We start from the raw sequence: 15,909 nt of genomic DNA, 5'->3' as shown, positions 1-15,909 counted from the left end.
ACATTTTGTTGTGACCAACGCTTAAGCTTCCCTCGCCAAAGGAAAACACAAACATTTCATGTACAAACAGGAAACAAATACTCACCTAGATGAATATAGAGACAGATTTCTGCCTGTTTACAGTAGTGTCAGCAGGTGGCGCTGTGGTCACAGTTCAGTCTCTGCCCATCTGATTTTAAAGACTTTGTCTCTGTGACTTTGTTCCAGCGTCCACAGATTCCTGATAGTGAACGGAAGTTTATCTCCAAATAATCAAATAGCCACGTTTGTTTTTACAGAGAGAAATGTGTGAATGTTTCAGGTAAATGTTGGCACAGATCAGTCAAAAGGGGGCGCTGTAATCAGGCTGAACAACAATTTGATTCTCTTCTTTCTGTTCTGCTGATTTTCTGTCTGCTTCAGTAACAAACATGCTTCTCATGGATCTTTGACTGTTTATATTGGTAATCTGTAATGAGTTTCTCAGCTGTACCTGTTCATTGTACGACCATGGGATTCAGTTATTTGTAAATAAAGTATATATACTGCATATACACCGAGGAGTCTGCTCCATGTGTCATGAAATCAAAAAAAGTGAATCAAGAAGTGTTGATGAAGAACTTTTTTTTAAAATTGATTTTGACATCTAGAAGATCAGTTCTTATCATTTATCTCCATATTCTTTGTGTTATTCAAGCCAAAAGTACGGTGGCCGGGAGGTGCAAACCAACATTATAAAATCCGAAACAGTTTACAAAGGTTGAGACAACTTTACATTTTAGAAAACATTTTTACATATCATAAAACAAAATACATTACCATAACACATTTACAAGTACCGAAACAAATTTACATTTCAGAAAACAAATTAACAAGAAACTAAACACTTTTACAAACACCAAGACAAATTTACAAGTGGCGAAACAATTTTACAGGTCACGTGAACTCCATCAACGATGACAACAACTTGTATTTGGCTGCTCCCGTAATCACTTACGTTTCAACCCCGGACGTGCAAAAGGTGTTGAAACAGTTTACAAACTGAAATATGGAAAAACATGGAAATGTTTACTCTGATCAGAGCAGGAGAACAAGGTGAGTTCTGTCTTAATGATTCTGTTGTCTCTGTGTGGACTGTGGAGAAGATGAAGATCTGTTGGTTGTGTGAGGTGCAGTGTTGAGTTTAACTGGGTGTGTGTTTGTGACTTCCTGTTCTGTCAGACTTGACTCTACTTCCTGACTCTACTTCCTGTATTTATGCGCTAACCGTCAGTGTTACTGGTTTGACTCTCAGACTGACTGAAGTACAGAAGATGAGTGGTTGTGCAGAGGAGGAGGGGAACACAGGAGAGACTCCAGGATCTGAAGACAGTAATCCATCTGAAGATGATCCGTCCTCCAGTCATGAGCCTCTGGCTACAAGGTAAGAGACCTGCAACATCCAGCATTTTGTTTCTGTGCTGATGGCCGACAGTCCAGAGAAGACAGGAAATGAGAGCGAGAGAGCGAGAGAATATCATGCATGTGTAGCCCGGGAATTAGAAGCACACAGGACACACTTACTGGGGTTCTTGTAGCCTTCTTATTTATTTCACATCAGTTGCAAAAAGGCTTATTTGACTGAATTTCTAAACTCAAAGTAATTCGTTCTCATCTGAGACTTAGAGAGAACCAAAACCAAAAGCATAAAAAGAAACAAAATAGCATAGGGGACAAAATACGGCAGTGGGCTATGAAGGTCTACAGAAACAACAAAATACACACGTCATTAAAATCATGACACGGTCATTAACTCAAAAATGTGCATTCAAAATATTTTACCACAGTCACTTACACGCCACGCAGCGTGGAACACAGGAGCTGGAGCTTCCTGAAGCTAGTCGTTAGCCCCGGTCGACGGCTGGCATGCTACCCTCTGAAATAAATCACCAATATCTCTAAATGAGACTTGTCACATTCTGTTACGGCGTCTTTTACAATGTGTGCGTATTTTACCTACCAATTGAACAGAACAACAGTCTCCTCTGTTCGCCGAGACATTTCAGGCACTTGTGGCTCACATTCAGCAGAAAAGACAACAAGAACCCACAATGCACCTGGCGGCTAAACCAAAATGCGCCCAACTGAACCCAAAGCAGCTCAATGCTGCCACCTTGTGACCACTTATTTAACTCATTTACATTTTGTTTACATTTACATTTGAAATATGACATTTAAAAGAAAGAACAAAAGAAAACAAAAACACATTATAGTACATTGGAATACATTCACCCTTAAGTGGAAAATTACACTTATGATTCATTTACCACCCGGCTACACATGCTGCAGTTTAATGTTTGGTACTTTGATCTGAAGTCCACCAAGTCTCCTCACTATGAAGCATTTATCAGTTTGAGAGCTCCTCTAAGGTTCATCAGGGACAGAGTGGACAGCAGGAAAAAAAGTCATTCTGATAAATACAGTCTATCCACATTGAGAAACATGTTCCTCATTTATGGAAAATACTGTAGAAACTGGGGTTGAGCAACATTCAAAACTAGAATCTCCTCCTCCTCCACTGAAATTAGTTCTCAGGTCACATCCTGTTTCTCCACAGTCACAGAAAACATGAACCACTTGTGTCACATTTTGTCTTAATTGTTTTGTAAAGTCTTGAGTTATGACCTTTGACCTTTAGTTCACCAATATCTTTTTTTGGCTGTTCATGCCTTCATTGATAGTACAGTTGAGAGAGACAGGAAATGGGGTTCACCAATATCTCATCTGTTCATCCTAATTTACTCTCTGAAACATGTCGAAGGAACCTCCTCAAATATGGCACAACTGTTCAACTATGATTAGATTTTTGTCTCTAAAGATCAAAGGTCAAAGTCAAGACAAAGTAAATGTGACAGTTGAGGGTCCTGTCACTATGCCTCCAATTGACCTATGGCTAAGCCACGCCCCCAAACACGATGAGCCAATCACAGTGCGCATAGCTAGCCCATACACTCGGACATTCTCTGCTTCCACGTCCATTGAAATGCATTGCAGTTAGTCAGTTTTCATTCGTTTTTATATGTTTTTTCTTGACATTTTAAGTTTAAAATGGTCAAACGGTGTGCACGGGGTACATGCAACTCTGACACTAGGTATCCCGAGAGGCTGGCCGACGGGGTGGATTTTTTTAACCCTTTCCCAAGCCACATCTCAACCAAGAGAAGTGTCTGCTCTGGATAAAGTTATGCAGTAGACCACAACACCAACTAAACGTGGATAAACTTAACAAGGATGTCTACATCTGTTCTAAGTTAAGTCAACAACGTATTTGAGGCAACAAATTGTGAGAGATGTTTGGATGTTAGCCAGCATCACAACTAAGCATAAAGCCCGCTAGCTTAATGGCAAAACTCCATAGACAGGCTAACAGAAGTTAGCCCGTCGCTATCGGCGTTTCGCGGCAAACGGCAGCCATAGCAGTAAAGTTAAGTGAAGTTTTGGCGACTTCGAAATGATATTTAATCTTTCTGTCTCCAAAAACCATCAATTGCCTCCTGTGAAATGTCTCCTACTGTGACAGCTGCCATAGCGCCTGTCACTGAATGTTGACTGTTTGTCCGAGTGAGTGGAGGGGGCGGGGCTTAGCCATAGGTCAATTGATTATGCGCCCTGGCTACTTGGCCAAGGGGATGTCCCTTTGGGTGACTGGCAAACGCACATGACTCTTACCTGCGTGGAAGCACGAGGACGTGCTTGTGAAAAGAGGGGGAGAGATGTGACAGTTGACGGTTCCTGTCGCTATGCCTCCAATGGCTACTTGGCCAAGGGGATGTCCCTTTGGGTGACTGGCAAGCGTGCATGACTCTTACCCGGGAGGTGTGGGTTCAATCCCCGCCCGGGCCCTCCTCACCTTGCCACATAAACATGAGAAGATGTCTCACAAACTATGAATATTCTCTGAGACTCTGGACAAACAGGGGTCAGATCATCTGGAACTAGACTGAGAGGACGAGTAAACGAGCTGGAGGAGGTGGCTCTAGTTTAAACAGAAATGTGTCCATGTCTTCACAGAGAGAGGAAGAGGAGTGGTGTCTCTGTGGACCAGCAGCTGTCCTGCTGTGGTCTCTGTCAGGACGTCCTGAAGGATCCAGTCTCCACCAGCTGTGGACACTGGTTCTGCAGACAGTGCTTCACCTCAGACTGGGACCAGTCTGGGTCTTCAGGAGAAGCCTCCTGTCCCAAGTGTGGACAAAGACCCAGAACCAGAGGTGGACTGCAGACAGCCAATCAGAGCAGCTCTGTGATGGACTGGACAGGTAAGTCTTTGTAGCTGTTGTGTCTTACTCGTCAAATAACAACACAAACTCATCTGAACCTGAAAATGTAGGTCTATCAATAGACAAATGAAAAAAATGTTAAATTATAAAATGTATTGATGAACAATCACAGCAGTAATGATAGAGAACTGTATTGTAATGGCCTCTAGTCGGACAACACACAGTTATGAACCATGATGTGGTCCAGACTTTTCCACACTCATGTAAACAACAAACTTCTTCCTCTGTCGTTTTGCTTCACGGTGTGTCATGTTCAGGTGTGATGACTTTCATGGTTTCTAATTTTCTCTCTTAAATTATCTGATCAGATTGTCAGACTCTCTGTCTTCAGTCTGACTCTGTCTCTTGTCTCTCAGCAGATCGTGGTCTGCAGGAGGTTTTAGATCAACATAAGATCAGTCTGAGGAGCAGATGTGAACGAGTGACTGAAGGAACTGAGGGAACAGGAAGTGGAACAGGAAGTGGAACCCTCCTCAACAGGATCTACACTGAGCTCTACATCACAGAGGGACAGAGTGAAGAGGTTAATATCCAACATGAGGTGAGACAGCTGGAGACAATGTCCAAGAAGAAGACCCTCCATGACACTACAATCAAGTGCAACAACATCTTTAAAGACTTACCTGTCCAACAGAGAGAGGGCGTCTCTACGGTCTCACCTGTCCAACAGAGAGAGGACGTCTCTACGGTCTCACCTGTCCAACAGAGAGAGGACGTCTCTACGGTCTCACCTGTCCAACAGAGAGAGGACGTCTCTACAGTCTCACCTGTCCATCAGAGACCCATCAGAGTGGTTCTGACCAACGGCGTCGCTGGCGTTGGAAAAACCTTCTCGGTGCAGAAGTTCACTCTGGACTGGGCCGAGGGCTTGGAGAACCAAGATGTCAGTCTGCTGGTTCTGCTTTCGTTCAGGGAGCTGAACCTGATCAGAGATCAGCGGTTGAGTCTTCTCAGGCTGCTCCATGTTTTCCATCCAACATTACAGAAGGTCACAGCAGAGCAGCTGGCTGTCTGTAAACTTCTCTTCATCTTTGACGGCCTGGATGAAAGCCGACTGTCACTGGACTTCAACAACAGGGAGGTTGTGTCTGATGTTACACAGACGTCATCAGTCAACATGCTGCTGACAAACCTCATCCAGGGGAATCTGCTTCCCTCGGCTCTGGTCTGGATCACCTCCAGACCTGCAGCAGCCAATCAGATCCCTCCTACATGTGTTGACAGGGTAACAGAGGTCCGAGGCTTCACTGACGCCCAGATAGAGGACTACTTCAGGAGGAGGTCCAGTGATGAAGATCTGTCCAGAAGAATCATCTCACACATCCAGACGTCCAGGACCCTCCACATCATGTGTCAAGTCCCAGTCTTCTGCTGGATCAGTGCTACAGTTCTGGAGCACATGTTGACCACAGACCAGAGAGGAGAGCTGCCCAAGACCACGACGGACCTGTTCTCACACTTCCTGCTGGTCCAGACAAAGAGGAAGAAGAACAAGTACGGTGAAGGACATGAGACAAGTCCACAGGAGCTGATGGAGACCGACAGGGAAGTTCTTCTGAAGCTGGGGAGGCTGGCGTTTGAACAGCTGCAGGAAGGAAACATCATGTTCTACCAAGAAGACCTGGAGCAGTGTGGTCTGGATGTCACAGAGGCCTTGGTGAACTCAGGACTCTGTACTGAGATCTTCAAAACAGAGAGTGTGATCTTCCAGAAAACAGTCTACTGCTTTGTTCATCTGAGTGTTCAGGAGTTTCTGGCTGCAGTCTACATGTTCCACTGTTTCACCAACAGGAACACACAGGTCCTGGAGAACTTCCTGGGAAAACAACATGTTGGTTTAAACCTGGATGACTTCCTGTGGTTAGCCATGCAGAAATCCCTCCTCAGTAGAAACGGTCACCTAGACCTGTTTGTTCGCTTCCTTCATGGCCTCTCTCTGGAGTCCAACCAGAGGCTGTTAGGAGGTCTGCTGGATCAGACAGATAACAGTCCAGAAACCATCCAGAGAACCATCAATAATCTGAAGAAGATTAACAGTGATGACATCTCTCCTGACAGAAGCATCAACATCTTCCACTGTCTGACGGAGATGAAGGACCAGTCAGTTCATCAGGAGATCCAACAGTTCCTGGAGTCAGAGAACAGATCAGAGAAGAAACTCTCTGAGATCCAGTGTTCAGCTCTGGCCTACATGCTGCAGATGTCAGAGCAGGTTCTGGACGAGTTGGACCTGGACAAGTACAACACATCACCAGAGGGACGACTGAGACTGATCCCAGCTGTGAGGAACTGCAGGAAGGCTCGGTGAGTCCAGACATGATCAATATAATTATTGATCAGTGGTTTAATCGAGTTCAGATAAACACAGTTTTCACTGATTTTCATTATTCTCAGTTTGACTTTGAAACATTTCCAGGTGAGTTGTGTTTTTCTGGAGGTGTAGTAGAAGCTGTGAGCTCCAACATGTGGATCTTCAGCTCGTTGTGATTGTTGCTGTTTAATCAACAAAAACACTCATTTAGTTTTTTATTTTCACTCTTTGGTTTTATTCAAACCTGATGAATCTAATTAAAGCAGCTCCACTGATCTTCCACCTCAGTGTTTCCAGATGTTAGTACTATTAACCCTTTAGTGTCTCAGAGGCAGCTGTGTGCAGTCTGATGACTGTGCTCAGGTGATGTCGTCTTCAGACTCCGCCCACACTGACTCAGGTGACAGGTTTGAAGAACATGTGAGGAGTTAGAAGGAAATGAAGCAGACGTCATGATGGACATGGAGGAAGCCCCGCCCCCTTTAAGTCACATGACTCCAACAGTGTCTGTTGAACTGTCCACAGTGAAGTGAGGTTGTGAGTTTAGCTGCAGCAGCAACAAACACTGATGATGGTTCATGATCAAACTAAACGTGACAGAGTCAGAGTGACGGGACCAACATCTGTTCAGAGCTCACACACACTCACATGAGCCAGAAACTGCTGCTCACACACACCAAGAGTGGAGATCTGAACCTGAGAGGACTGAACTGATCAGCAGTGTGATTTATTGATCAGTGATCGTTTCAGTGTTAAAGTCTTTCCATACATTGTGTTGATGAGACACTGGGCTGGTTTCTGTCTTGTTGTAGAAGAGTCGTATCAGGAAGTGTTGATCTGAGTGGACCACTTCTACACAAGGTCAAAGGTCAACCTCATGTTTCTGATCTGCTCTGAGTGAACTGTTCACTGAGCTGAACTCACACAAACTGTTCTGGAGTCAGTCTGAAAACAGTGGACAGGTCAGATGTTCTCCTCAACAACTTGTCTTCATCCTGACTCTGGATCAAATCACATGAAGCAGAAAGGTGACGTCACTTTCCTCCTTCATCTGAAACACAGATCCAGATTAAACCAGTGCAGGTCTCAGAGTTTCCTGTCAAACTCAGTCAGAGAAGATGAGCTGAAGCTCAGATGTTCATCACATCATCACGCCCTGTCATCAGATGCATCAACTGTGTTTTTACTGCAGCTTTCATCTGATTTCATTCTGACACGTTTCATATTTTCTCTCTTCACAGACTTGTTGGTTGTTTACTCTCAGAGAGTCACTGTGAAGTCGTGGCCTCAGCTCTGAAGTCCAACCCCTCCCACCTGACAGAACTGGACCTGAGTGACAACGACCTGAGTGATTCATCAGTGGAGGTTCTGTGTGCTGGACTGGAGAGTCCAAACTGTAGACTGGAGACTCTGAGGTGAGTTCACTGACTGGACCTGTTGGACTTTTGTCTGTGTTCAGTTCAAATGTGTGAAGTTCAGTTTGAAGCAGCGACTGATTGTGACTCCATGTTACTGCAGCTGGTAGAAGGTGAAGGGTCAGAGGTCACTCAGAGGTCAGTGTGGTGATGATGATGATGATGATGATGATGATGATGATGATGATGATGATGATGATGAGCTGCTCTCAGATGAAGCTGCTAACAGAACAGCTGGATCAGCCACTGTAGCTGAAGCTGAGCAGATGTGATGTAGATCTGAGTTTTCCCTCTTTGCTTGGTTCAGGGTCAAAGGTCAAAGCAGCTTCCCAGTGTGAGTGGTCAGGTTAAAGTCCTGTAGCTCAGAGAACAGTGTTGGTTTGATGATCCCACTGTGGAGACACTGAGGCTCATGAACATCAACACTGGGCTCCACAGGAAGGAAGCCTCAGCTCATGGTCACATGACATTAAAGGAGTTTACTTCCTGTCCACAGTGTGTGTGAAGCAGCCTCTGGTCACATGACTCCAGTGTCAGTGAGGGGTCAGAGGTCAGCTTCAGACAGTGGACAGTGTCTCCTGAGCCACTGTGACTGTGTCCACAGCCTCTGGAGCTGAAGCTCCATCCAGCTTCAGCTCCTCAGCTGCTCTCTGCCAGTGGAGCTGTGAGGAAGAGACCACTTCACAGTCAGTGTGGACAGCAGGAAGCAGCTGGGACACAGCAGCTCTCCGTCTACCTGACAGGGGCCTGAAGCTCGGCCTTCAGCAGCATCTGGTCTGATGTGGATCGGCTGTGGATCCGGGTCCTTTCAATGTGTTTGTGCTGCAGCGTCTCAGTGAAGATCACACTCGTTCTTCTCCATCATCAGTGAGGTCAGCTGAACACCTGTCAGGTGTTTGTGCAGGAGGCTCTGGACGTTAGCTGAAGGTCACCTGGTTGTTTCTGCAGGTCTCAGTAGCTCCGGTGGTGGACTGAGGCCCAGCACTCGTCCTCCTCCAGGTCCCAACAGAACCAGAACCAGAACAGGGACCAGTTCTTCCTCCTGGAGACGCCACAGTCCACTGTCGCTTCGTTTGTTTACGTCGTGAGTCAGAGAGTCACAGAGACTGAACAGAGAGCGAGGATGAAGGATCTGATGAGGGATTCATGGTCCACAGAACCAGAACAGAACCAGAACCAGAACCAGAACCAGAACCAGCTGTCAGGATCAGACTGAGGCCAACAGGCAGCGGCGCCGGATTCATTTTAGAGTTGGGGGGGGCATGGAGGTTCGGTTGTTACGGGGCATAGATTTACACACTCACTGTCGGTGCAATAGTCATATTGTAGCATCCGGCAGTGATGCGTAATACCAGCATAATGCGTAACCCCCCCCCGTCCGCCAGCGTCTCCCAGACCGTCATGCCTATAATTTATCAAAAAAAGAAAAAGAAAAAGAGAAAGCCCTGTAGCCCTGTTTGAGTAAATAAAATGTTGTGAATACACCTCTTAAAGCCCGTTTGAGCAGTTTCTATAAACTGCTAGGTTCTCAGCGACCCGACCCGGTCCGATCCAGGTGTTGAAGCCTGGACCTGATGCAGCCGGACTCACGAGCAGTCTCTCGGCTGGACCACGGCAAAAATAAAAAAATAAAAATAAAAGAAGCCCGTGGTTGGACCTGACCCAATTTTTAATCAGAATTTTAATAATAGAAAACATCATTTGTGAATTTGAGATCTCTAAAATATTAGTAATGTTACTTTTACCATGCATTTAGTTTTTCTGTAGGTAAATTAATCATCATGGATCAAGCAGAAAATCAGCCTTTGTAAAAGCCGAAGTAACAGTTTATGAGCACTCAGGTCTGTGGCGCATCAGTCTGCAGCGGCTACTTTTCACCTCTTATTCTTGTCATTCATGTTTTAATAATAGGAACAATGCTTAAGGTCAACGCCTGCTAAGACAGACGTTTGGACTTTATGTAGCTAAATAACTTTGTCTCAGTCCGTGACTGTGCTCGCTTCATATGGACAGCTGTTATAGACCATGGGCCAGCTGTGGTCACAGGAGTTATTACAATGTTTCCATTTTGTTTTCGCGCGTGTGTTCTTTTTCTCACAAGTTATGGTTTTTACTGGCAAAAAGAGCCAGTTAGAAATGAATAAAGGAAAAGAAAAAATAATATCCAGGAGACTTTGTCCCGTCCTCAGGACGTGCGCGAGGGAGGATCAGCTGGTGGCTCAGGTCTAGTGATGTCATGGCTGTCAGCTGCACATCTGTCAGCAGGTCCGCTCGACCGCTCCACACTTCACAAACTTTAGGAATAAGCTAGATGTTGATTCTGTAAACAGACAGTGACATGCTGGAAATAAGCAGCACATACTCGCCCTCGTTAATATTGATTATTGAATTACGTAACGTCATAAATCTCTGGCCGCTGTAGTCCGGTTCATCACCTGTCTGTCTCTGTGGGTGTGTAGGCTACGTCATCTCCAGGTGAAACAACTGTAACAACTGTAAAACACCTGGAATTGATAATAACTAAAGGCATATCACCAAATCTGAACTAGGCTATTAACACGTCAAGTTAATTCATCGTTTCCCTTCGCTCACCGGCAGAGCAGAAGTTGCACTTTCTGAGATGGTGCACTAGGTCCACAGTGTTTGTGGATGAAGCCTACAGGATGAGAAGGTGACGAAGGTGAAGGTGACAATAATAAGCGGAGGGAGGACGATGAAAGCTGGAGAAGCTCCGCTCAGCTGTGCATTCACGTGGGCACCATATATATATATATAATATGGCCACAGAGACTTGAATTGAGACTATTTACTGGGCTGCACTACAGGCAGAGTAGCATTAGATTTGATTTAAAATTAAAGATTCTTCTAGTCTGTGTTTTATTGGTTTATTTAATTTGATGTGGGTGGGACCGGGGGAATTATTGAAACCGGGATAGAGGCCTATGGTGATCAGCGACCGGCAGAGCAGGGCAGGGGCGTAAAGTGGGGGGGCCAATGGCCCCTTGGCCCCCCCCCCATTCCGGCGCCCTTGCCAACAGGTATTGATCAGATATTGATTGTACATGGACAGACTGAGCTGAGGTCAGCAGCAGCTGATGAATCTGTGCTGACATGTGGATGATGTGTAGAAGGCCACATGATGAAGATCCACCAGAACAGCTTCTCATCATCACTATCAACTGGTTTAACACTTTCAACACCAAACGGATGAAAACTAAATGAATTAATTTTGTTTCTTTTTGAAACATTCAGTACAAAAAGTGAACGAGCCATCTCAGAGCAGCTTTACTGAACAAACACTTTATGAAACAAGAAGACAGGAAGTGACTGAATGTCTGCTGTAAAAACTTTATTTACAAAGAAACAGAACAATCTGCATCATAGGACCACACGTTCTGATCCACATCACACCTCACATCTTCCTCATCGTCCTGCTGCTCGTCTTCCTCTCCTTCATCGTCCTATTGGTCATGTGACTAAAGAGTCTCAACACCTGAGGATGTTTCCTGGATGAAGCAGCTGGTTGATCTGTTACACAACTTCAATCAGCTGTTTGTCAACAATAATGGAAAGACAAACTCATCAGTGTGTTTCAGTCCCAGTGTGAACTGCTGTTCACTTAAAAACCTGTTGTTTGGTCTTGAGCTTTAACATTTTTAAAATGTTTTAATTTTATGTCAAAAGAACAAGAAACATGTTGATTGTTCAGTCCACACAGACTGATGTGATGTTGTGTTCACTGAGTTAAAAGAGCTGAGAGAGTTCAGAGACACTGTAGTAAACAAAACACAACAACTCTTTATTCTTCTTTTATTCTTTATTCAGATTGAGGAGCTGGAGTTTGTCAGAGATCAGCTGTTCTTCTCTGGTCTCAGCTCTGAAGTCCAACCCCTCCCACCTGAGACTCCTGAGACACCTGGACCTGAGCATCAACAACCTGCAGGATTCAGTAGTGAAGGATCTGAGTGGTTTTCTGGAGAGTCCAGACTGTAGACTGGAGACTCTGAGGTCAGACTCTGTTTTATTTCTGTGCTCAGATGAATGTGATGTGAAAGTTGTGTTGACACTGAGCTGCAGACATGAGGCTGATGTCATACTGATCCACACTGAGGGTCGTCATGGTGACGGCTGTTTTCTTCTTCTCTGCTTTTAGTCCAGTCAACTACAGAAACACATGTAATGTGTCAGACAATAACTGATCTATAATCAATAGCTGCTGGCTCCTCCTCTTTCCTGAGGCTCTGTGATGTTTGTAGTGAAACATTCAAAGCCAACATCCCATAATAAGCAGGTGTGTGTTTGCTGGTTTCAGCTCTTTGAAGAAGTTGGAGCAGGTTCAATCTGTGAAGTCAGTCAGCAGAGTTCAGCCTCTCATGTTTGTTGTCATGACAACAGAGTTCAGCCTCTCATGTGTGTTGTCATGACAACAGAGTTCAGCCTCACATGTTCGTTGTCATGACAACAGAGTTCAGCCTCTCATGTGTGTTGTCATGACAACAGAGTTCAGCCTCACATGTGTGTTGTCATGACAACAGAGTTCAGCCTCTCATGTTTGTTGTCATGACAACAGAGTTCAGCCTCTCATGTGTGTTGTCATGGCAACAGAGTTCAGCCTCTCATGTGTGTTGTCTTTAAAACTTGAGCGTGGTCAGTAAACCTCTGATCAATGTGGCTGCTCAACATGAGTTTGTCTGGATGGAGCCACAGGTGGAGCTGACAGGTGAAGAGGCGGAGTCACTGCGTCTGTGTTGAAGCAGCAGCAGCTTCTCATGAATATTAATGAGCTGTTTTCTCTCTATGTGACTGTTTAACCTGCTTCCTGTTGCTTCAGCTGTTGGACTTTGATTTTCTAAACTTGTTCTTTCTGAAGCTTCTTCAGCTCTGAACAGATGATGAGACACTGAACGCTGTCAACAAGGAGCTTTGTCCTCAACTCACTGCTTTTATTCTTTATTCAGATTGGAGTGGTGCAGTTTGTCAGAGATCAGCTGTTCTTCTCTGGTCTCAGCTCTGAAGTCCAACCCCTCCCACCTGAGAGAACTGAACCTGAGCTCCAACAAGCTGCAGGATTCAGGAGTGAAGGATCTGAGTGGTTTTCTGGAGAGTCCAGACTGTAGACTGGAGACTCTGAGGTCAGTTCACTGACTGTTACTGTTGTAGATCTGAGATCTTTGATCCACAATTGAACCTGATTGATCTTCACTCAGAACTTGAATCATTGACTTTGATGTCATGAATGAAGGACGTTTGAAATGTTTCCTGTTGTTCTTCTCTCCAAGGTTATTGTTGTTAACGAAAACAAACAAAATGACAACAACTAGAATTGAAAAAACATTTTCGTTAAATGAGATGAATAAAAACTATAATGTGTGTGTGTGTGTGTGTGTGTGTGTGTGTGTGTGTGTGTGTGTGTGTGTGTGTGTGTGTTTGTGTGTTTGTGTGTGTGTGTGTTTGTGTGTTTGTGTGTGTGTGTGTGTGTGTGTGTGTGTGTGTGTGTGTGTGCGTGTGTGTGTGTGTGTGTGTGTGTATGTGTGTGTGTGTGTGTGTGTGTGTGTGTGTGTGTGCGTGTGTGTGTGTGTGTGTGTGTGTGTATGTGTGTGTGTGTGTGTGTGTGTGTGTGTGTGTGTGTGTGTGCGTGCGTGTGTGTGTGTGTGTGTGTGTGTGTATGTGTGTGTGTGTGTGTGTGTGTGTGTGTGTGTGTGTGTGTGTGTGTGTGTGTGATCCAGTTCTTTTGCCACCAAAGAACCAATGTTGCACATGAGGCATTGTAAGGTTAAAGCAGAAGTAAGCGATCCGGTCGTTTTGGCTAATGCTGCGTTCCAGGCAGGCTTTTGAAATCGTAAATTACAGCTTCAAGTCACAACTTACGACTTTGTAGCGTTCCAGGCAACCCAATCGTGTTTCTCCGACCTGTTTTACCTGTGAAAGTCACTATAACGGCCACTCGTAACTTCTGACCCGTGAACTCGTACCAGATCGAACTGGTACCACTTCACGGTCGGAAAAACACGAGTCTACGAGTTTCCTTGAACGCACCATAACAGTCCTCGTCCCTACGTCACCACATTCACGGCGTTCCTTGGCTGCACACACAGCCCTTTATGCCGTTCTCTCTCCTCATTGGATAAAAACTGTAGGATACGATAAAAGTTTTCTCCTGGGCTCAGAGCAGAGCAGAGTGACTGACAGACCCGTGTTTCAGTCCAAACACTCTATGTAAGTGATTGCTGTCGGAAGATATAACTATTTAAGACTTATATTAACACAAGTATATCACTTACTTCTGCTTTAACATAGAAAAGCTAAGCACATCAGCATCAAGCTGAGGTGGAGAAGTTCTCAGCTGTCTGGCTCTGTGCACGACCAGATAAATGTCCACGTTCACTGTCCAAAACATTCACTGTGTTCACTTTGTGATGTTAAATACAATACAACATGTGAGGTACTGTATTGTTCATCTACTGCACTGATATGTCAAACAACTGCAGTAACTGAACACATTTTTTAAGTGGTATCTTTTGTTGAGTTTATTACACAATACTTTGATCTTTTTGAATCAATAACCCAAAGTATGAAAAAAAACTAAAACTAAACTAAAACTAAGCATTTAGAAAAAAATGTAAACAAACAAACTATCAAACCTACTCTAAAAACAAAGTGAACTGAATTTGAGAAGGAAAAAAAAGGTTCAGAGACACTGTAAAGAAAAACATGAAACTATCCTCTTCTTTTATTCTTTATTCAGATTGAGGGGCTGCAGGTTGTCAGAGATCAGCTGTCATGGCAACAGAGTTCAGCCTCTCATGTGTGTTGTCATGACAACAGAGTTCAGCCTCACATGTTTGTTGTCATGGCAACAGAGTTCAGCCTCTCATGTTTGTTGTCATGGCAACAGAGTTCAGCCTCTCATGTGTGTTGTCATGACAACAGAGTTCAGCCTCTCATGTTTGTTGTCATGGCAACAGAGTTCAGCCTCACATGTGTGTTGTCATGACAACAGAGTTCAGCCTCACATGTTTGTTGTCATGACAACAGAGTTCAGCCTCACATGTTTGTTGTCATGGCAACAGAGTTCAGCCTCACGTTTGTTGTCATGGCAACAGAGTTCAGCCTCACATGTGTGTTGTCATGACAACAGAGTTCAGCCTCTCATGTGTGTTGTCTTTAAAACTTGAGCGTGGTCAGTAAACCTCTGATCAATGTGGCTGCTCAACATGAGTTTGTCTGGATGGAGCCACAGGTGGAGCTGACAGGTGAAGAGGCGGAGTCACTGCGTCTGTGTTGAAGCAGCAGCAGCTTCTCATGAATATTAATGAGCTGTTTTCTCTCTATGTGACTGTTTAACCTGCTTCCTGTTGCTTCAGCTGTTGGACTTTGATTTTCTAAACTTGTTCTTTCTGAAGCTTCTTCAGCTCTGAACAGATGATGAGACACTGAACGCTGTCAACAAGGAGCTTTGTCCTCAACTCACTGCTTTTATTCTTTATTCAGATTGGAGTGGTGCAGTTTGTCAGAGATCAGCTGTTCTTCTCTGGTCTCAGCTCTGAAGTCCAACCCCTCCCACCTGAGACACCTGGACCTGAGTGGAAACAAGCTGCAGGATTCAGACCTGAAGGATCTGAGTGGTTTTCTGGAGAGTCCAGACTGTAGACTGGAGACTCTGAGGTCAGTTCACTGACTGTTACTGTTGTAGATCTGAGATCTTTGATCCACAATTGAACCTGATTGATCTTCACTCAGAACTTGAATCATTGACTTTGATGTCATGAATGAAGGACGTTTGAAATGTTTCCTGTTGTTCTTCTCTCCAAGGTTATTGTCGTTAACGAAAACAAACAAAATGACAACAACTAGAATTGAAAAAACATTTTCGTTAAATGAGATGAAT

At 44.6% G+C, this 15,909-nt stretch overlaps 2 protein-coding genes across 2 annotated transcripts in view; both read left to right on the top strand.

Moving 5' to 3' along the window:
* LOC146980746 (uncharacterized) overlaps positions 1–15,909 on the top strand; it is a 284,820-nt gene that overhangs the window by 34,300 nt on the left and 234,611 nt on the right. The window contains exons 8-10 of the mRNA XM_085787994.1: positions 11,847–12,029; positions 12,980–13,153; positions 15,513–15,686. Of these exons, the coding sequence (XP_085644120.1) occupies positions 11,847–12,029; positions 12,980–13,153; positions 15,513–15,686 (531 nt within the window). The remainder of the gene's footprint in view (positions 1–11,846; positions 12,030–12,979; positions 13,154–15,512; positions 15,687–15,909) is intronic.
* LOC146980755 (NLR family CARD domain-containing protein 3-like) lies at positions 1,236–6,603 on the top strand. The gene is made up of 3 exons (XM_085785755.1): positions 1,236–1,402; positions 4,030–4,274; positions 4,652–6,603. Exons 1-3 carry the CDS (start codon positions 1,293–1,295, stop codon positions 6,601–6,603), a joined length of 2,307 nt encoding a protein of 768 aa, XP_085641881.1. The 5' UTR covers positions 1,236–1,292.

Source organism: Trachurus japonicus, chromosome 9, assembly GCF_045865225.1.
Source record: "Trachurus japonicus isolate A0001 chromosome 9, Traja_1.0".
Lineage (NCBI taxonomy): Eukaryota > Metazoa > Chordata > Actinopteri > Carangiformes > Carangidae > Trachurus > Trachurus japonicus.
Note: the sequence above shows the minus strand (reverse complement) of the source record. Positions and strands in the feature narration are given on the sequence as shown.

What these genes read in the sequence shown, in the direction of transcription:
- LOC146980755 (XM_085785755.1), top strand. Translation starts at nt 1,293, where the DNA reads ATGAGTGGTTGTGCAGAGGAGGAGGGGAACACAGGAGAGACTCCAGGA. An exon ending in CATGAGCCTCTGGCTACAAG is followed by an intron (nt 1,403 to 4,029) that starts GTAAGAGACCTG and finishes ATGTCTTCACAG; the next exon opens with AGAGAGGAAGAGGAGTGGTG. An exon ending in CTCTGTGATGGACTGGACAG is followed by an intron (nt 4,275 to 4,651) that starts GTAAGTCTTTGT and finishes CTTGTCTCTCAG; the next exon opens with CAGATCGTGGTCTGCAGGAG.